Source organism: Chaetura pelagica, unplaced genomic scaffold (genome assembly GCF_000747805.2).
Source record: "Chaetura pelagica isolate M959 unplaced genomic scaffold, ChaPel_1.0 scaffold18, whole genome shotgun sequence".
Lineage (NCBI taxonomy): Eukaryota > Metazoa > Chordata > Aves > Apodiformes > Apodidae > Chaetura > Chaetura pelagica.
This window is the reverse complement of record NW_009954310.1, coordinates 656196-677637: the sequence shown is the minus strand read 5'-3', so window position 1 is coordinate 677637 and position 21442 is coordinate 656196. Positions and strand designations below refer to the sequence as shown.

At 41.1% G+C, this 21442-nt stretch overlaps 1 protein-coding gene across 1 annotated transcript in view; it reads left to right on the top strand.

Moving 5' to 3' along the window:
• Positions 1-6: 6 nt before the first annotated feature.
• TRABD2B (TraB domain containing 2B) overlaps positions 7-21442 on the top strand; it is a gene marked incomplete at its 5' end in the record, with an annotated part of 281918 nt that continues 260482 nt past the window's right edge. Inside the window, one exon of the mRNA XM_010004000.1 lies at positions 7-522. Coding sequence (XP_010002302.1) covers positions 7-522 — 516 coding nt within the window. The remainder of the gene's footprint in view (positions 523-21442) is intronic.

Genomic DNA, 21442 nt, shown 5'->3' with positions numbered 1-21442 from the left:
GACCCCCCCGCCTATCTCTTCGGCACCATCCACGTGCCCTACACGCGGGTGTGGGACTTCATCCCCAACAACTCCAAGGCTGCCTTCCACGCCAGCTCCAGCGTCTACTTCGAGCTGGACCTCACCGACCCCTACACCATCTCGGGACTGGCCAGCTGCCAGATGCTGCCCCACGGGGAGAACCTGCAGGACGTGCTGCCCCGGGAGCTCTACCGCCGCCTCAAACGCCACCTGGACTACATCAAGCTGATGCTGCCCCACTGGATGACCCCGGACCAGCGGGGCAAAGGGCTCTATGCCGACTACCTCTTCAACGCCATCGCCGGCAACTGGGAGCGCAAGAGGCCTGTCTGGGTGATGCTCATGGTGAACTCCTTGACGGAGACGGACATCCGCTCCAGAGGGGTGCCGGTGCTCGATCTCTACCTTGCCCAGGAGGCCGAGAGGATGAAGAAGACAACGGGTGCGGTGGAGAGGGTGGAGGAGCAGTGTCACCCGCTGAACGGGCTCAACTTCTCCCAGGTAAGGAGGCTCCTGGGCCTCATGGCTTGTCTATCTCAGAGGTTGGGGCCATTCTACCTGCATTTAGAATGGTTTATGGAGTGAACTCCAAACCTGGCAGAGGGATGGGTCACTTCTGGCCCTCAGCAGCCTGGCTGTCAGGCTGCCCGCCCTCCCTTGTGCCTGCAAAAATCCTGCCGTGTTCCCAGCAAGTTTATCATGTGTTTTATTTATTTGAGAGGCAAACACCCAGGGTGTGAATGTGTGTGTCTCCTTGCCAGTCATGAGGGAAACTTACACACCTCCTGTCCTGTTCCAGAGTTGGGTAAAACATTTGGGTTTTTTTTGTTGTTTGTTTGTTTGTTTTGAAATAAAGCAGCTTGTGGTACTTGTCAGGAGGAGGATGAAGCATGAGCAATGAAAAAAAGAAATTTTGACAATGTTCAAATAGATTTAAGTATGTGCAAACTGTCAGTCGTCTTTTAAGTAGTCACTCCAGGTCAAAACAAATTGGTTCACATTGTCTTCATCTGCTGAGGGAAATTAAGTGTTTAATCTACAGAGATTTTTTTTTCATTTTAGAACAGGTAAAGTTCAGCAAAAAGAAAAGCATGTAGTTAGAAACAAAAGTTATTGGTGTAACTGAACTCCAGAATTCTTTCGGTGGATTTACCTTTAAACAACACAATACTAAGCCATGCGATCTATTTCATTTTGGTGGATTAATCAGGAGCACAGGCACAGCTATTGACTTTGCTTTGTGGAAGTGTTTATACGAAATCAGATTTACTAGAAATTCAGGAAATGAATGTGTGTGGAAGAAAACAAATATTCCAGGGGAAATTTACGATGGTGTCAGTTACTGCTATGATATTTACTTGTGAACCTGCTTTCCCTCATTACTTTTGGACCAGTTATTTCCAGCTTTATCTTACTGGCCTAGTTTGAGAAAAAAAAAAAAAAAAATAAAAAAATCTTGGTGATGAGGGAATAAGGATTAAAGGACTGATCTTTGGTGTGATTAAAATGTCCTTAGAGTGCCTTCACCCTCTTCTCCCCTGAAGTCTAGTGGGAACTGTTTTCAGTGTAAATAAGGCTCTCACTAATACTGGCTTCATGTGGTGTCTCACCTAGAAGTTTAACTCTGCATACAACCTTCAGAGGAGAAGATTGGTTGCACACACTTCTGGAGGGATTTTCTTGTTTATCAACAAAAATAATTAAAAGAAAGCCCCTCAGGACCTTTGCATTAATTAACACATCCTCAAAACCAAGGAATTCGTTTTACCCTGTTCTGTTTGAAAGGTTTAAATACCTGTCCTCTCTGTTGAATCCCTTCTTTAAGGTGAGGTAAAAATAATTAGCTATGCTTGACATCCAGTAGTATTTGATTGTATTTGGTCAAAAATGACAGAATCAAACACATCAAAGCATTTGGTTAAAATGTATCACTTAGAAGCTTTTTAAATGTGAATCATATTACATTTTTTTCTTGTTAGAGAGAGTGACAAAGAAAGGAAAAAGGACAGAGTATGAAACCCACTGCTGCTCATACCATAATTCTGTTCTTCTCTCATTCACTATATTTTTAATAGAAACAAAAATTTCCCCTAAACGGCAAATGTTTTACTGCTCTTGGCAAGTAAAGGACAATAATTTACGCAAAAAAAAGTTTGTGCTGATTTAAAAAATAGCTTACATTTTAATTCTTACAGAGAATTGACAATGATGCTAAATTAGATGAGTGTTCAGGAGCACTTCTATATTGCAACTTTTTTTCTGGGAACAAGGCCACCAGAACAACATGAGACAAAATTAAATTAAACAAAACAAACCAGATATTTATTTTCTTGCTTCCTCTAGATCTCATGCATCCTGACACCTGGCTAGTTGTTTAACAATAGTAATTTGTAATGTTATCACACTGTCTGGCAGTCCTACTGCTTGGTGTATTACTGTGCTAATTTAGTGGAGTGGATTACTATTGCTAAGCTTTGCCTCCCAATTCCAGGTCTTGGAGCCTTCCTTAAGCAACACATAATTAAAACACACTAAAATGGAAATCAGAAATTAAGCAGTTTTGTCTGATAGGGTGTTTGCACAGTTTGATGAGAACATCTGTGATAAATTACAGTCCCAAATCTGCTAAGGGCATCAGCAGTTTTTACCTGCTTTCAGCATTACAGTTACAGGAATACTGCACATAATTTCTGCATTCAGAATTCAAGTTTTAAAGCTGTGCTTTGCTGAATCATGTCAATACTTTTGTTTCCCCTATCCCAAAGTCCAGTGGTTTTGTCCTTAGGAAATTAAAAAAGAATTATTTTTATTTTATTTTATTTTTTTACTTCTTCCCCTCAAAGGCAGCTTTGTGCTACTGCAAATATTTAATCTGACTACACGCACCAAATCTGTTAATCTGATACTGTGAGGAGGAGGAAATCTAGGAGTGGTCCCGGTGTGGTACTTGGTTTTGATCTGCGGATACACTTGCATTTTTGACTAGGAACGGTCTTTGAAACGTTCTGTGCGTGGCTTTGAAATGTTGATTGTCTTAGCTGGATGAAAAGATTAAGGTGGCTCATATAATTGGCTGCTTCCTGGAGAGCCAGCTCTTGCAGGTAGAGCACAGCACATTGTTTTCTATTGTAAAGCCAGAAACTTTGTAGTTTGATGCTCTGCTCCCTTTGAAAGCTCTGCTCAGTGTTTTCTGTCACTCTCCCAAACTGGTTCCCCATGGATCGCCCTGCTTTCCCACTGGCCAGCTGCTTTCCTGCACAGCTGGCAGAGGGAGCATCCTCATTCCCCGGGGACTCTGGCAGCTGCTGGTCACACAAAGTCCAGGCTCTGGGTATTGTATAGCTGGTGGCAAGGTGTCTGCATTGCAGCAAAAGGATGGGTTGGGATCCTGGCAACAGGGAATTGAGATCAGGTTTGGGTCGACTCATCACTCCTTGGTATGTGAAGTTTCAGGGTTTTAATTGGTGGTGAGACAGGAGGAGCTGAGAGGCCCTGCAAAGAAGAAACAGACAACTTTTTGGTCTGACAGCATGGATATTTAGAGAATGACCTGAAAAATGCAAAATCAAGTGAGCCAGGACTGACAACAGCTGGTGAGAGGCAGGTGGAATTCCCTTCTTGTGTTGGGATGCCAGCATGGGCACCGCAGCCAGCACCATGACAGGCTGTGAGTCCATGTGTCCTTTGTGACCCTCACAAAACTCTGTGGTGAAAAGCTCTCCCCAGGCTGACATGTATTGCTGTTGGAGCAAGGACGATGGTGACGATGAATCCTACAGCTACTCAGGTCTGTTTATGTTCACGCTGCACACCCAGGACTGTGGTGGGGACCCAATCAGCGCCCTCAAGCAACATCATCTTCTCACTAAAAGTGGTCAGCCAAGGGGAAGGTCTTACTCCTCTTCCCAAACCCCTCTGCCCTTGGGAGGTGGATGGTAGCTCTTTCTCATGTTTGATCCTGTCTCTCAGCAGGATCCCCAGACTGAGGCAGTGTTGATATGCCTCCCTTCTTGGAAATAAAATACCTCTCCCATTCCATCCCAAGCTTGCTTTCTTCAGGGAGAATCTGCATTCAGCCCATGCCAGATGCCATGAATCCCAGTGTTTGCGAAGGGAATTCTGTGTCAGGGCTGGACTCCATCCTGACTTGTCTGTGGGGAAGCCATCAGTTCAGAGGGAAGACCCCAGAACCCCCTTTTCTCTCCCTCTGCTGCTGGGGGCTTGTGAAGCCCTGACTCAGGTCTTCTCCGGTCAGTACCATTTCCAACTGCAGGGGGAGATGTTAAATATCAAACCTGTGTTGATTGGATCAGGGACAGCCTCAAAGAAAGAAACCTTAAACTGTGCCAGATTAAACTTCACACTTCACCATTCTTCCCCTTTCATTTCTTTGCCGCCTCATTCTCTGCACAAATAAACCTGTCTCCCTGCTTTCTACCAATGAGACAGCATTCAAGGGGCTGGAATTACTTTGTTAACAAAATCAGGCTTCATTTCCCAGGTCCTGCTGTTCCATCAAACCCTGGGACATGGCAGCTTTGATTACTCTAGTGATAGGATTAGAGGGGGAACAAGTGCTGGTTAATAAAAGGCTGATGGGTGGTCCATCACGTTTGGTCACTGACAGATCTGCAGCCCTGGAGCTGGACCTTCCATGGCAAAACAGCATGACAGTAATATATAGACAGGGCCATGGCCTGGAGCTACTATTCCATCTCTCCTGTCCCCTTGAAAACTTAAACATTTCTGTGATCACAAAGCTGGGATTCTTGGAGCTGACAGGGACTGGTATGGATGACATTCAAGAGATACTTGCCTGTTTAATCTAATGAGAGATGCAGGTTCAGAGTTTTCTGAACTGCATTAAAGGGCTGTTGCAGAACTAGTTGAGTTCTGTCAATCTGTAATTTATTTAAGAGAGTATTATTTATTGTTTTAAAATTTTATTTTTTAATATGAAAAGTTTTTTTTACCTAAAAGAAATTGTCCCTTTTTGCTGTTAACAATTTCAGGCTTAATGAAAAGGGCAAGAGCCATAAAATATAGCTTAGTGTCATCTGTTTTGGTTGCTGAATATTGTTGAAAGAAATATTGTTAAAAGGTTTGATTATACATAGTTAGACACAGAGCACATACTTTTCAGCTTGCTGGCTTTAACTGAACTATCACCTCCTTCACCCCCTCACACCCTATGGTAAAAAAATTCCCTCAGCAAAATTAACCTTGGGGTAGAAATTCATACAGCAGAAATGGAAAACTTTCCATTTAGCTCCCTTTGAATGCCAGTGGAGATGCCTTACATCTTTACCAGGGGAACTGCTGAGGGTGAAACTATGCAGGCATTAAAACTGCAGTAGTCACAGTGACACCTGAAAGGATCAGCAGCTGCTGTTTTATAGCTAAAACTAACTGTACGTGTTGCTCTTTACAGCCAGTTACTGCGTGCTTCTTCACCACAGCCTCCTTGAAAAGCCCACCCTGGCATTAAGAAGAAAGCCAGTCAGTTAATGATGGCTGGAGGGGCAGCTGGCAATTTATCTGTTGTATTTATTGTGTATAAAACTGCAAGAAGCGTTTGTAGAACAAGTTAGATGGGAGCCCTTCCTTTCCCTCTGATCCTTAACACCTCCCTTGGTAAGATCCAAGCCCAAGACAGGTGTACCTGCCTGTTGTGAACAGTCCTGAAGAGGACTCTGCTGGTTGGTTTGCTTGCAAAAATATGGGTGCTGCTTGAAGTAATTTTTAGGCAAGAATTTCATCCTTGTAGTGTGGGCTTTAACAGAAAGAAATCCCCAGGAGGCACATTCTCTCCCCAAGCTCTGCTTTGGAGAAAGGGATTGAAAGAGGGACAGATGACCCAATTCCATCCCCATACTTAGGTACTAATGCTGCTTTCAAAACTCCCTGGAGCTGTTTGCCACCTCTGAGCTGCCCACTAAGTAAGTGCAAAATACCCCCCTCTTCAGTAAAGGATACCTCCCCAGCAATGATTTTCCTCTGTTGTCAGCGTTGGGTTTGATACTGTTTCAACAGCAGTCAGGTTCCTGCCCCAGGCCCAGAGTACTTTGCTTATAAACAGAAAGAACCATTGATCTTAAAAACCTCAACCTCAAGTATAGTGCAACCTACAGTCCTCAGAAAGTCTTTAACAGCCTCTCCTCAGCTCCCTAGTGAGTAGCAGTCCACATTTGAAAGCCAGCCCACATCATTCAAGCTAGTCAGAGGTTCCTGTATTGAAAAGGCCAGAAATGATCTTAAGCAAGGGCACTCATTCACCTTGCACTCCTGTGGAGATGAGCTGCAGGGCTCCTGGCAAAGCATGCCTGTGGACTTCAGAGGGACATACTGTAAAATAGCAGGTTTCCCCTGTGCTGGGCTTTACACTGAAAACTTATTAATCTCTTCACTGTCTTTAGGAGCTGATGAGATAGGTAAGAGGCAGCAGAAATCAGTTACTGCTTGAACTACATGAAAATTGGGTGATTTCTTTCATCTTTTGCTCCTATTAGAAGTGTTCCCTGCATGCTTAGATGAAGGACTGTGAAATGACTTCCCCAGAACACAGTGTCTAGGATAGCACAAAATGGAGATTTTCAGCAATGACCAGTGTTTTGGGAACTTCACTTTTTGAACTTTCAAGAGCCTTATTTTGAAGGGAAATGTATCTCCCTCATGCCCACACAATTTCCCAAATCCCTCTTTCAAGCTGACAAGCAATTCAGATCCTAGATGCTAATGGACTTAAAACCTGCAGAAAACACTGTGGGTTCATCACAAAACTTCAGTATCTTTGTGAAGCTTTTAAATTATTTATAGCCTGCAGTCACTAAGGCATTTTTCTGAATATTGTAACAGTTTGTGAACCTAATATTCTTTCTATAACCTATAAAGCATTACGGTTTCCAGCTCACTGGAGAAACCAGAAGTTAAACTGGTACCTGCAGAGCTCAAAACTGCAGATATCAGTGTTTTAACTTAATATCTCTGCTCTTGGACTGGAATTAGAACAAGGCTTATACTCTGTGAAGTGGGAACAGACATGCAGCTAAAATGTGAGACTAGTTGTGTCCATCACAATAGCCAGTAGTTGTAGCTTCTCATTTATCTCCATGGATTTGCTTTTTCTGATGTTCAAAAAACCCAATGTTGCTGCCTTGTGTAATTGTTATTGTTGATTGGATCTTGTCTTTTAAATGCACAGAGCGTTATAAGGGGCATGGTAAATACTTGTGTCAGAAGTTCAATCAGGAATTAACACAGATGACTGCTGCTTTTATCACTGATTGTTCCAGCAGCAGTCCTTACCATTTGGATTTCTAATTTTTAGAGCTTCTGCTGCAAGTCATTTCAGGACTTCTAGCACAATATAAATGGAAGTTGCTAAAAACTGTAAATTAAAACCATGTGTTCAGCATTTTGGGATGGATGTTGTATGACTTGAGGAGGCTCATTAGCAAAAGTATTTTTATTTTGAATGAGATCAAAGACCCTAGATTTTCCACTCTGAGGGTCATTTAACATAGGCCTAGATACCCCATTTCTCATCATACATAGACTCCCATGGGCCAGTTATGCCTGAAAAAATCATCATCCTTGAAATATTGTAATTAGATTTATTATCAGTGGCCTGCTGCTGATCACCTCTGTTCAGGCACTGCATCGACACTGAGGGTTGAAGAGTCTTGCAGATGTCAAAAGGGAGTTTCATTACTGACTTCTGCAGAATCAAGATTGCAGCCCATGACAGTGGGTAATGGTGTAAAATATGAAAGACCTTTGGTATGAATCAGACCCTGTATGTTGTACTCATTCCAGTGTCCCTTGAAGCCAGGGATAACACAGGATCATTCCCAGAAACTCCTATTGGCAAACAGAAAGGACTATAAAAAAAATTTAAAAAAGAGAAGTGTTCTCATTTCTTTTCTAACATGGAAGTTTACGTGGAAGTTATGAAAGCTTTCAAATTAATTCCAGTCCAGAGGTTCTTCATGCTTGAATATCCCCACAGCATCACAGAGTTCACTGAGATGGAGAAAAGCTGGCTACTCTGTCATAGCCAACATGTTAGCTGTAAGAACACAATTAAGGGAATAACACTAACTGCTTTTTCCCTCTTCACATCAAACTTTCTTCTTCTACCCTAACTCTTGTATTGGGGTACCCACTGGGAGATACAGGTATGCCCAATGCATTAAACAGAGAAGAAGCTGCCTTCATAGGGCAAAGCAATATTTACCAGGTTCCCTTTGTGAGCCAAGGAATGAGAAAAAGGAAACAGAAATCTTCAAGTTATTTTCAAACCTCTTTCCATTTTAATAAAAGTCAACTCATGAGGAAGACAGGAAAATATTTCTTTAAAGTAGGAGATTGTATGTCTTGAATGTGTCCCCTCAGTATTTTAGAGACTATTAAATCCAGGATCTCCATTAGGCTCCCTCATTTTTGTTAACAATCACAATGAAGACTGATTATTCTCTGTACAATTTCTGCCACTGCACAAATTTTACTTTCCTTTGATTCCTCACAGGCTTTTCCTATTACAGGTGACAGCATAATAGTGATGGGGAATATTTATTTAAATGTGAGACAAAATGCTCCCAGTATAGGAGTTTTCAGAGTCAGCAGAGGGGGAGAGGGCAAAAGGATGATTTAAGAAACATACTCAACTTTTTTCAGGCCTTTGTATTTCTGGCTTGTGATTCATTTACTATTTAATAAATTATCATAGAGGTTAATGTTATTCCAGCAGCGAAGTGTGATGAGAAACGTCCCACTGTGTCTCAGTGGTTCTAAAGCACTGGTAAAATCATCATAGCACCATTAATTGCAAAAGAGCTAAACCTTACACCATGTGAAGAGCTGGTCCTGACATTGTGAGAGCCAACTGGGACGCTAACTTGTAGTTTGCTTTCAAGCTCAGACGATTATTTATTTTTGGGATATCACAGGATTAAGAGAGGTGCAAGTGTACTAAAGAATCTCCAAATGATTGTTTTTATGAGTTAACTATACAGAAAGTGCTTATTTTTGATAACAGCTTTGTTTCCTGATTTATACAGGAAAAAGCTAGAAAGAGCATTCTCAGAAAAAGCTCATAATCTGCTGGTTGAAGCAAATAACTCCTTAAGACATAGAACTAAACTCAAGTTTCTAGTACTAAGTTAAGGCCAAAACAATTCTAATATGGCCTGGCCTTCAAACAACTGGGATGCTCTATGGGTAAACAGCTGCAAGCAAACTGAAGTTCAGTTCCTTCAGCATTTCTCCTTTCCATTTGTAGAACACCAGGGAGCTATTTTCTTTGCTTAAGGGTGTGGGCATCAACCCATGAGACCAGGTTATACCATCCTGAAGTAATCCAGGTCTTTTGGTGGTGAGGTGATTTTCAGAGGGTCAAGACAGCAGGCGTTCACAGACATGGAACACTGTTCATCTTTATGGATTGGCTTGTTGCTCTATGCAGACTTGCACTGACTAGCTTTGTACCCAGCTAATTGTGTGAGGCCAGGAAGGATTTTCTTTATTAACTCAAGTGGCTTGGCTGTGAAATGAGACACACTGTACAGTATATAATTCAAGCTCACTTTCAAAGGCATTTTTGTTGAAGCTGAGTACCCAGAGAGAGAGCCTTTAACATGTATGAATCTGAAACACGCTCTAGAAATTTAATATTTTAAGGTCAGCATTTACACTGGTTCATGTTCCAGCAATGTAACACTGCTTGCTTTAAAAAACCATTAATCTATTTATATCTTAATTTATAAATATGTGGTTTTTTTCAGAGGAAGAAACTGAACTGCTTTGAGCATTTGCTTGCTGTTGACTATGACTGGGTAACCTTGTAAGGGAGGAACCATTTAGAGACTTCAGCAAATCATGGCTCTGAAGTTGAAAGAAAGCATAGCTGGGTGCACTTGGTGTTCATTATCAAACCTGCAAACATTAACTGTTAAGAATCCCTTGTAGTAGTACCCTTTTGTGTCTTGGGAGCTACAAAGAACTATAATCTCCCAAAAGGTGTAATATTTTTGGCATATTTTGGATGGAATTTGTCATTACTGACAAAGAGATCCCAGTGGAAGATATCCTTAGGAATGCAAAACACAATCACTAAAACCCACACGAGATCCCTTATCGTGCTCTCTCTAAAGCTGTTGCAGATTCATTTGAATTACACTGGAAAGATTTATCTTTTATTAATGGAGCACTCTTCATTTTTTAAAATTGAGTTGTTGTGCAACACATCAAGTAACAATGTCATAACACATCGTAAATCTGTTTCTTCACTGAAGGATTCTAGATGAGTCAATCTAACATCCTGGACACAGTTCATGAGCAGTTAATTTTAGCAGTTCTCTTTGATATATATCAGTTAAGGCAAAGCAACTCTAGCCATTATGGAATAGAGTCAAAACTGGTTAATGGCAAAGCAAGTACAGACAAAGATAGTTCAGAGATAAAGCCTTTGGCAGATCATTCAAGAGATCTTTGCTTTATATACAACAATTGTAGCTCTAACACCGGCAGTACAGACACTCTGGGACAAAGAGAAAACACACACACACCAAACCACAGAAGAAAACCACACACACCACTTGGTACTTGCATCTAACATGAAAGTCAAGCTAAAGTTCACCAACCCTGACGTAGTTACCAAACAGTTCCGTGGCAGGCAATGAGATGGGGAAAAAAAACACCCCAAAAAGGCATTCAGGAATTATTCCTATTGTTAGGGGGAGAAACTGAGAACATTTGATTTGAAACACAAAGTCATCCGGCAGACTGCCAAATGCCATTTATCTCAAGGTCATGCAGTATAAATAACCCCAAGGGTTAGCTTGAAAACAGAGGAGCAGGAGGTACCTAAATAAAAACAGGGGAAGGGATTCGTCTCTTTTCCCTGTGGATGTTAGGCATGCTACTGACAGGGTTTCAAGACCTGGCATTCCTAATGAGTCTAGTGTATTAAGGTAGCAAAACACATCAAGAACAGAGAGTGCAGCTGAACACAGCATCATGGAAGGGACTGCGGTTTGAGACCAAGCCACTAAGCTGTCATGTATTTTCTGCAAGAATTAGTCAGGGAGAGCAATTAAAAAGGGAAAGTCAGCTAGAAAAAATTTTCCTCTTGAAAGTTTAAGTCTGAAAAGATTGAACCTTGTTACACAGTAGAGACAACCAACATCTATTTACTGTTTAGTTGGGTGGTCAGATATATGTTCTTGTTCTTCCAACACACCAAAGTATCAGAGTGCTTTTATATTTTTTTAAGAGAAAAACAAGCTAACCACTATCATGTCTAGTGATCCATCATCCCTATCCGTCAGGGAAGGAAGGGCTGTGTTTTGCCAAGATTGCATAGACCTGAGATACTAATGGGAGAATCCCAAAAGACTTGGCATCTGTTCTCTTCTCTAGGGTAAAGCTCACTGTGGTTCCTGTCCAGACAAATGAAACAAGTATGTAGTCCTTGGACCTAGAACCCGACTTGTATGCCTGTGGTCCTCAAAACTGTACAAGGTTTATGTAGAAATTGTACACTGGTTTGTGTAGAAATAAGTTTTGTTTAGTCTAATAATTCATTAAGATCATTAGGCAGAAAAAAAAAAAAAAAAAAGAAAAGAAAAGAAAAAAAGAAGTCAATATTCTTCTAATGTGTTTGTGATTTAGATAGAGTTAAAAAGCAGACTGAGTGGTTACCTGTGATTTCATGTTGAATTCTTAATGATGGGAAAAAAATGAACTAAACTCCCTAAGTCAGAAGGAGAGTTTCAAATAGAAAGTGTTTTGGTTCAGTTTTCCCTTTCCTGATTCAGCCAGCAGTGCTAGAGATCTCATGCAGTCCTGTACATTTGTATGGTCTGAGCATCAGTCCTTCCAAACAGAAAGAAAGCAAGGTGGGCATCTGGGTAAGGAACTCTTTTCTTTACTATATACATATAGGACTGCTTTATATCTGTAGGCCTTATATAACATGTTGGAAAGTGAGGCATGACTTCAGAAGCTGAACTATCCTAAATACATTCTTACATCTGGGGCTAAGAATGTGATTTATCCGTCTATAAATTTTTGTTATCACTTTCAACTTATTTAATACTCTTAGAAGAAGAAATATGTATATGCGGAGGAACTAGAGTCAGTGAGATGGTGATGTGAAGGGGACATGCTACAGAAGTCTAGGCTGACTGCAAATTCCAGAACCTACAGTTACTCAGGGGAGGGGTTATGGGACACATCACCATCCCTTGGCAAACCAAGGAGATCCGCCCATCTTTGCACCCTGTTTTAGTCCTTAATTAAACCGATTTTCTCAAACACAAATGGCAGAGAGCACAGAATTGCATCATTAGCACTGAACCGAAGTCTTTTGTGTTGCAACAACTTTTGTTGAGGGATTATTGTGTTGAAAATCCACTGATTTTGGCACAGGTTGGAGAACTCAGCAGTTTCACTTTGCATGTCCTGCCATCATTCAAAAAGCAGGCCCTGTTGCTAGACATCTCAATAGGGCAGCCAGTTGGCTTCTCCCAACCTCCTTAGGTTTCCAGATGTCATAACAAAATGAGAGAGAGAGACTTAGCCATCTTCCATTTGTTTACGCTGGAGCTGCTAGGCAGAGACCAAGCCACAACACTGCACAGCTTTTCAAAAAGGACTTAATAGGCCTCTCTGTAAACAGATCTAAATATTTGCTCCAGTGACATTTATCGCATCACACGTCTGGCTGGAGGGTTTTGTCCTTGTTTTGCTTGCGTGTTTGGATTCTCTTATAAACATTAATGAAGTGCTTGAACACAAATGAATAATCCTCCCCCCTTCTTCCCACCCTGGAGGGGAGGGGAATCGGAGGGCATGAAGTAATAATAGTTCAACCTTCAACCCATAATTGCTCAGTACATTTTGATGACAGCTTTAGTACTCACATGCTTTTAAAGACTTTATTCGGTGTGTACATCCATTCAGAAGGCATTGCACCTTTCTTCAAAGGCAGCTGCAGCTGGGGTTGGGGTAGGAGGCCATTAGCATACAGCAGTGTGTCATTTGATGTTTGATTGGTCATAGCAAGTTGACCTGCTGCTGGGTTCCCAACAGGATGGCAGAATTGTGCCTGACCTACAACATTTTTAATACGGGATGTATATTGAATACATTCTTCCCTAGGCCTCTGCTTTTGGCTGTACATAGTAACGGGCCTGAAACACCTCAGATGTAAGTCCATATGGCTGTTCATCCACCTCTTGCTGAAGAACTAACGTAGTTTACTTGGTATTTTGCAGTTGCTTACAGCTTGAATATGACTGGAGACGGTGTGCTTCCATAAAGCCCCTTCCGTTCTTTCAGTGTCTTTATGGGGACATAGGCTCCGGAAGATGATCAACTTGGTGTGGCTTTTGATTTCCTCACCAAAGTAAATGGGGTCATGGCTAAGGCAAGACTAACTAAATCTTATTTCCCTAGGTGGTTACCTTGGGGGCAACATTCAGAATATTTCATAATGCCTAGGGTATGAGGCCATAAAGCAAATGAGTTAGATGCCTGTCTCCTGATTATAAGGGGTGAATGAGTGAAGCATAACAAAGCTTCATCTCTCAACCTGCTGCAGCCTGATAAAACATTGAGTATCTCATTTCTGCGGGGGAGCAGTTACAATACTAGTTCTTTCTTCCCATGCAGTTCAAAATTTCACAGTTTCTTCCATGCACAATGAATTATCATGATCTCCTGCCAGGTGGGACAGTACTTTGCTCAATACCTTTACTAGCGTCTTTGGTTTCTGCAGCTGGACTTGTAGAAGCAGTGGTTTGGCTTGCATGGGAGCCAACAACAAAAGAAACTCCATATTAGCCAAGAGAGTCTCTCCAGAAATTCTCCAAACTTGTGCAGCTAAACTCTCAGTGCTTTGTTAAGAGTAAAAGTGCTGTGTTTAAGCTGTGGGACATAAAAGGAGTAATTAATGACTAGAAAGTAGTCAAACATTCTTTTCTCAGACAATCTTTAAGAGAGAAATCATCCTGTACCAGGCATATGCAGATTTGTTTTCTGCAATAATAATAAGTGTAATGGATTTATTTCTCAATAATCAGGCTTTGGGAGGTCAAGATTAATACCCAAGAGGAAAAAAGAAATGCTTGTATTTCCTTCAATTGAATGATTAGGTATAAAATGGGTTAAAAATTTATACTGTCTTTGGATCGGCATGTATATGAAACCATTCAGTCTGCACATACTTGTGTTCTATTAGAAAATGCTTGTCAGCTCCATCAATTATCAATCTGCTTATGCAGTCTATACATTCTTTGCATAAATCCGTATCAGCTTTGCCTCTTGTAACAGTGTTTGTTTATATGAGCCGGAACTCTCAATCTGGAGAAGTCTAAAACGCCTCTTGAAAGAATTTCTTTGTCTGTGCCTACAGGGACCCAGGCTAATTGCTATTGAGAGGATGCTCTGTGGGGTGCTGTTTTGCTGGGGAGTTGGGAGTAACGAAATTGTCTAGGAAGGTGTTCCTTTGTCACCTCTGTCGACATAGATAGTTGAAATAGAGAAGACTAAAGTTGTTGCCATTCTCGGCAGCTGTGAAGTTCACACTGGAAAAAGAAAAAGTTGGGAGAAAGGGACAGAAAAAAGTATTTGCTGATATTTTTGTCATCCTCTGCCTGATGTGCCAACACTAATGGAGGCTTTTTTTTTGGCTAATTTATAGTCCAGTGCATTCCAGGGTCCCCGTCGCTCAAGCATTCTGCCTTTCGCTATTTTGCTGGAACACAAACATGGAAGTGTATTTGGAACTTGCTGGAGCCTTAAAAAAACAAAATTAATGCAGGCTGCCAGATCAGAATCTAATACACAACATATGTTTACAGGGTTATAGTCTCTTGCCATGCTGGCTTTAGCAGCACTCCAGTGTGGAGTAGAGTAAATGCCTTCCAAGACCTTTTATCTTCCATTGCGCTTATCAAAACAGTAAAAATACTGGTTTTACTATAGCAAATGTGCCTTTCCTTTTGTCTGAAGCCCTTTGAATTCCCCGCCACATTTGGGATCAATGGAAGAGGATGTCCTTGCTCTCGTTTGGGAGAAAGAAGAACTATATTTCAGAAAGAGAACTTGTCTGCCTCAGGCCTGACTGGGTCGATCCACCATTTTGGCCAATGGGCCTGAATCAGACTCTTAGTCTGTAAGGAGAGAGTAATGTTGACCTGCATCTGTCTTCTGCTATGAAGAGGAAAGGGATCTCCAAGTGTAAGGCAGCGCATTGAACTGCAGGAGGTGTTTAAGGGGCCATGGATTCACACTCAGTTCAGGCCACAGGCTGTAAAGAATTAGCCAGCAATGATTCAGAATATCTGTTGTCACTTTTAAATATCCTGAGTTGGCCATTATCAGATTTGAACCCCAGTTTGGAGACAGAGTTCTTTATATACACGTAGACATGTAAAAGCAGTTTCCAAGCCTGAAAAATGAGACTAGGTTAGTTCTAGACAACGTAAAGCCAAACCAGTCCCTTAGCTCTCTAAGGAAAAGTGTTTGCTTCAAATTTTAGTCCACTCTTGGGAGTCTTCAGCACTACTGAGAGGGGAGCAGCCAGTGGCTGTTGGCTTGGCCAGTGAGTCCCAAAAAGGCTCTGTGGTTCCCTTCTGGGCTTTGCTACCTATGCCTTACACAGTGCTGGTATCTACTTATCCAGTGGTTACTCCACTCAATCCACAGCAAGATGGAAGCACTGAGACTGGTGTCTGCTGCAGTGGAGAGCTGCAAGCTCTAGGCAAGGACTCCTGTGACAGCACAAACTTTAGGAGTGGAATGCCATGAACAATGCTGCAAGACAGAGGGAATGGAAAACAGAGACAGTTATGCCAGAGTTCTGTCATCTCCTGTGGCTGCTCTGCCCAGCATGCAGTAGACTAACGGCAAAGCTGCTGCAGCAGCAGCTGGATGTGGCCTGCAGAATGGGTAATCTGTAACAGTATGCAGAGCCCAACAAAATTAAACTTGAAACGTCTAAAAATATTGTGGGATGTGTCAAAGACTTGGTGAGTATATGAAGCTCTGACACAGCAGTAACCCATCACTTTTTCTTCTCTAGCACATTCTCCATATTTAGGATATTCCTCACATGATCCATGAAGCATGCTATGTCACCTGGATCCCATGAGCTCTGTATACACTATTCCAAGATTATCAAGGGCTGTGCTTGCAGGCCAGCTGTATTAGCAGGAGGCAAGAGTTGTTTTGGGGCCTTAGAGACAATCCTGACATGTCCCTTTGAGTTTCAGTTCTATGTTTGCAAGATGGCAGGAGCTGTTTATTTGGGGAAAATGCTTTTTTTAAAACAGAAACAGTGTTCATGTAATTATTTGTATTTTGAGGGGGGAAAAAAAGTCCTTCAAATATATCAATTTCAAATTTAAAGTGAAGCTAGAAACATCCAGGAGTCTCACCAGCAAAACAACAGTCTAGTGTCTGACTCAAATGGACATTTTTCTGCTTTTACACATTGAAGACAGAAAAGACCCAACTCTTAACTTTTTTTCTTGAGATACAATTTTTATTCCCTGCTGAAATGTGTAAAGCAACAGAGAACAAAGGCTTTTAGCAGCTTTGGATGAATATGTTAATGGAGGAGAAAATCCTTGGGTACTTCCTTGATGGGAGCTCTCTAACACAGCACCAGGGTGCCTGACTAGGGGATTTCTTGAGACAGGGTGATTTTATAGAATCTCTTCTTTACAGACCTCAGGAAAGTGACAGTTCTTTAAAGCTTATGAATTATTCTTTGACCATAAGAGACTTAGTATGTGATTTTGGGCAGGTCAGATCTCTGTTCTTGAAGTAATTTTGGATCAAAAGGGGGGGTAGGACAAGACAGCTTCACCTCCACATTTCATGAGGGAGGGCTCTCCTACATTGTTTTAGCTTGGAAGTTAATTTCAGAAATAAAAAAAACATACATGGAAGCCACATAGGCTGTAGTATAAATACAGGTCTTGCATTTGCTGCAGCTGCAGAACTCTGTTCTTTGTAGGTCAGATGACCTAGATCTCTTGCCTTTGGACCACAAACAACCAACTTACCCTTTCACTTGAGGAGACAGATGAAAGAAGTAGTCATATGTTAGACTTTCAGTCCCTCATCTTTTTCTCTGCTGCAAAGAAGTGTCTTCTTTCCATCACTAAGGAGATCAACTGCTTAGTTCAGCCTTTGAACAAAAAAATTAGCCTTTTTCTTGCAATGCTTGTTTGCTGCTTGGTTTTAGAGCAACTTCTGTATCTGTTACCCATTCTGTTTCCCTTATGTTAAGTGCCGAGTAAAGTTTAAAAGAGTCAGTCAGTAAAACTCCATTTTGGCTAATTCCTTGGACCCAGTGACTATTGGAACAATGACGTCTCCCTGACATAGTCTCTGTTTCCTGTATTTCAACATGATTCTAGGTCCTAATCCCTTGCTCTGTGCAGACAGCATTTACTGTTTGCTTTGCTGCTGCCCAAATGCAGATGTAGGTTTCAGCTTATGAGATTTTGGGTTCTGAGAGTCAGCATGGGTTTTAATGCTCTTGATGACACAGCCAAATAGTGTTGTTATGATAAAATTCAAAATTCATCTCTGAAGCACCTCTTCCTAGCGTTGCCTCATGCATTCTCAACTAGCAACGTATTCCTTTGTCTAAGTGACTTCCACTGTTGGAACTTTTTCCGAACATATTTAAGGTTTTCCTTTACTACTTCCAGATGTAGTCCCTTGTTTTACCATTCTTTGACTCTGTAAATATATTTTCGCTAGTACTAGTACTGCTCAGTTATTTGGATAGAGCTGTCATGATACACAAGATCATGCTTTCTCCTTTTAGGTGACATTTATTAAAGACAGTTTTTTATAACTACTGACAAACAAACAGGCTTCTGCGGAGACTGAATGTCAGTTCAGGCTTGTTTGTTAGCCAAGACTCACACCCTTTCTGGGACAGTTCATAGAGACACCTGGTGGCTGTCAGAAGCTCTACAGAGCGCATCGCAGTCATGTCAGATTGATTTATACTAAGCTTCAACATCCAGAGTAATCTGTGAAAGAGTTACGAGGGAGGCTGCCAACCTGCTAATTAAACCTCAAAATACTTCAAGTTCTGTTCTGATGGAAACAAATAAACAAATCTGTTCTAAAGTGGAATTATCCCCCTCCCCTCCTCCAAAACAACAGCAACATGTTGTCTGCCTGAGTGTAATTAAAACTATCAAAGGAAATTTTTTTTATTTACAGGAGGAAAAAAATTTGGTTAGTTCCTAGATTCCCATACTCCAGTTTACACTCCCACTCTCCCCACTCTGGAGAAGTAATATAGAAGTATGTAGGCAGCTCAGACTGCATGAATGCAGTTTGTTGAACTGATTCTTAGCTTCTCAGTCATAAGCCAGTGTCAGAAAAACAGAAAACCAAGCCCCATTCCCTTCAAACATACAAGTCAGGAGTGTATTAGACAGTAAGCTTTATGTAAGAGAAAGCCAGACAGACTTCTTTAAGTTTCAGGTCATCCATTAATGCAGATAATTTAAACAAGTGAGTCCTGGTAAGATTGCTCACCAGGTAATAAGTCTTTCAAATAGCAAGTGAGCAAGACTTTGAATACACTATCTCCCTGAATTGGCAAACTGTGCAGCTTTTCTTCTGTTTGATAGAAACTCTTCCATGAAAGTGATATTTTAAAGAACAGAAATCCTTAGAGAAATAAAGTATATAACCAAGCAGTTTTACTGGATATAATTGGTCTAGACCCTGATGAATAGAAGCCTTGTGATTTCTTTAGTCTCATAGGTTTACATACAAATAATATGATAATCAATTTTTTTGTTGTTGTTGTTTCTATCTATCTATCTATCTATCTATCTATCTATCTATCTATCTAAATTAAAAGGACAGGTAGGGAAGTAAAAGTAGTAATAAACTGTTTGTCCTTTCTCTTACTTGTCCTCAGTGAAAATGGAATAATGCAAAATGCTGGAAACCATATTTCCATAACAAAGGAGAATAAAGTATTTCATGCACTTGATACAAGGCTGAAAGAGGCTTTTCCTGGACAAATTAGTCAAAAGGTCCAAAGAGCCCTTCGAATTCAGGGGTTAGCTCCTACTTACAGATGGAGTAAGGAGGCAAAAGAATAGAAAGAAGGACAGGGTTATGGAAGATATTAGTTCAGGGTCTTTTGCTCTTAATGGTCCATCTCCATCTTCATGAATGTGTAAACATGAGAGAAATGAAAAGTGCCAGTCTGGCCTTCTCATCTCTAGAGCATCTTATGGGAGAAGGAAAAATTACAGAAGATTACAACCCCAAGTCAGCAGTGGGACTTCATAAGGCTTTTTTTTTTTTTTTTTTTTTTTTTTTCATTTATCAGAACTTAAAACTGCCTAAAAAAGGTTGGAGCTGTGTGTACATGTTGAATATCATGCTTGAGCTGACTGCATCTTGAGATGCTTCCACACATTTTCTTTAAATGTCCATGCAGTCTCCTCACATTGGGATGGACATTCAGCTAATACTTCTTTCTGTTCTATGTAAAGCATACACTATGTAGGGTAACGTTCAGGTCTTCCAAGCGTTAAAGCTTAAAAAAAAACCTCACCATGTTTACTTCAGCATTCCCTTTCTAAATTGCTTTGACAGCCCTGTGCTTTTCTAACTCGTTTCAGGGAATATCCAGTCTGCCATTGGCATTATTTGAATTGTACAGAAAGAAAGGAGAGCCTTTTCCCCTCCAAATTCCATATATTGTGTCGCTGGAGCTTTTCATGTTCCATAAACAATGCTCTCTTTTTCTAACCCTCTCCCCCTTTTGCCCATAGCCTGACTTTTTATAATTTTCTTGACATGGACAACTCAGCATTTTTGTGAAAAGCTATGACTGATTTTCTGCAGCTTTACAAACAGGAGCTTGCTAGTGACTTCAAGAGGATCAGGTAGTTTGATGCAAGTGAGATAGGGTAGAGCCTCTGGGACTTCAAACATGTCTCAGCAGTGCATCTGGTTGTGAATTATTGTTTTCCCTTAAGACATTTATGATGTCCCATTGACAAGTCTCCTCCCATAACTAAGGAGACATTTGGAAAAAGGTTGGTATTTTTAAATGTCTTCTTAATGTCTGTAGATCTCTAGCCACATACAAGCTAGTGGCTTCATTTTTCCACACACCACTCTTTTTTTTAGTTAATAATTCATTATTATGTGAGTGAAATCTCAGGAGGTAGTCGGGGTTGCCAGCACTCTGGAGTTTAAGTTCATTTCAAGCTTCCTATGAGTCTCTTAATATTTGAATGGTGTTTCATGGTCTGTTTTTGGTGACTCATGATGTTGGATGTTGTATCCCGGGAGAAAAATAACAGCCTAGATAAGTAGCCATGGTAGATACTGCAAAAGCAGTAAGGCTTCTGTAGCTCTTCAGTGGCTCAGCATTTTTTTCTTTCTTTACCAGGAAGATAGATAATTTTCAGTCTTAAGAACTACACATGGGAAAGATGAATAAGCAATACTTGGGAAGGGTGTCTGATTGGTCACACCCTCATCTGACTGTACTTGCTGGTACATTCTGCATAGCATTGCTGGAATACTTTTGCAGTAGTGAAAGGGTTATTGCAACATTTGATTCCAACCTTATAAAGACTTTAGAAGAAGTGCCAAGCCCCTGTAGTCTAGAAGCAGCAACACTGATCGTGTGCCATGTCACGAAGAAGAAAAAAAATCCCTTTCACTCTTTGCACTGAACACGAGTGTCACTTTAAAGCTCTAGGTTGCTTTTAAAACTGCTTTGCAGCCCGACAGCTTTGCAGTGGACTTGAGAGGTCTTGGGTTAATGTCATCTAATGCATCCTAATGGTTAGTCTAATTGTAACTGCCTTTCCAGCTGTCCCTTGTGTGTTTAACTCATGTAAATGAAAAGCACAGCTTTCCAATTCGCTTTTCAGCTTGAAATATTATCTTCTCCTTAAGTAATGTGTTTTAATTGCAAAAGCAACATATAATATATATGGAAAGAATGGGTGAGAGCATGAAGATTGTATATAAATACCAGGGCTTAGCTGTTTCTTTTCTTTCCCATTGCCCTGTCTTCTCTCAGCTGACTGCTAACTAAACAGACATCAAACAGGTCCCAGCTGATCCAGAGAGGGGGTAAGACAGCAGGCAAAGATGTGCCATCACCCATCCCCTCTGCTGCAAGATGTCAGGAGAGGCAGACAGCAGCACTCTGACGCATGCACATGCCCACTTGATGTCAGTCTGGAGCGACTCTCCTGACTTACACTGGCAGAGAAGATCAAAACCCAGTTTAAAAATTAGGTGTCAGAGACACACACACACACACAAAAAGAAAAATAAAAAGAGAGAACTCAGCAGACACTCGGAGGCTGGGAAAGGCTGCCAAACAAGCATTCCT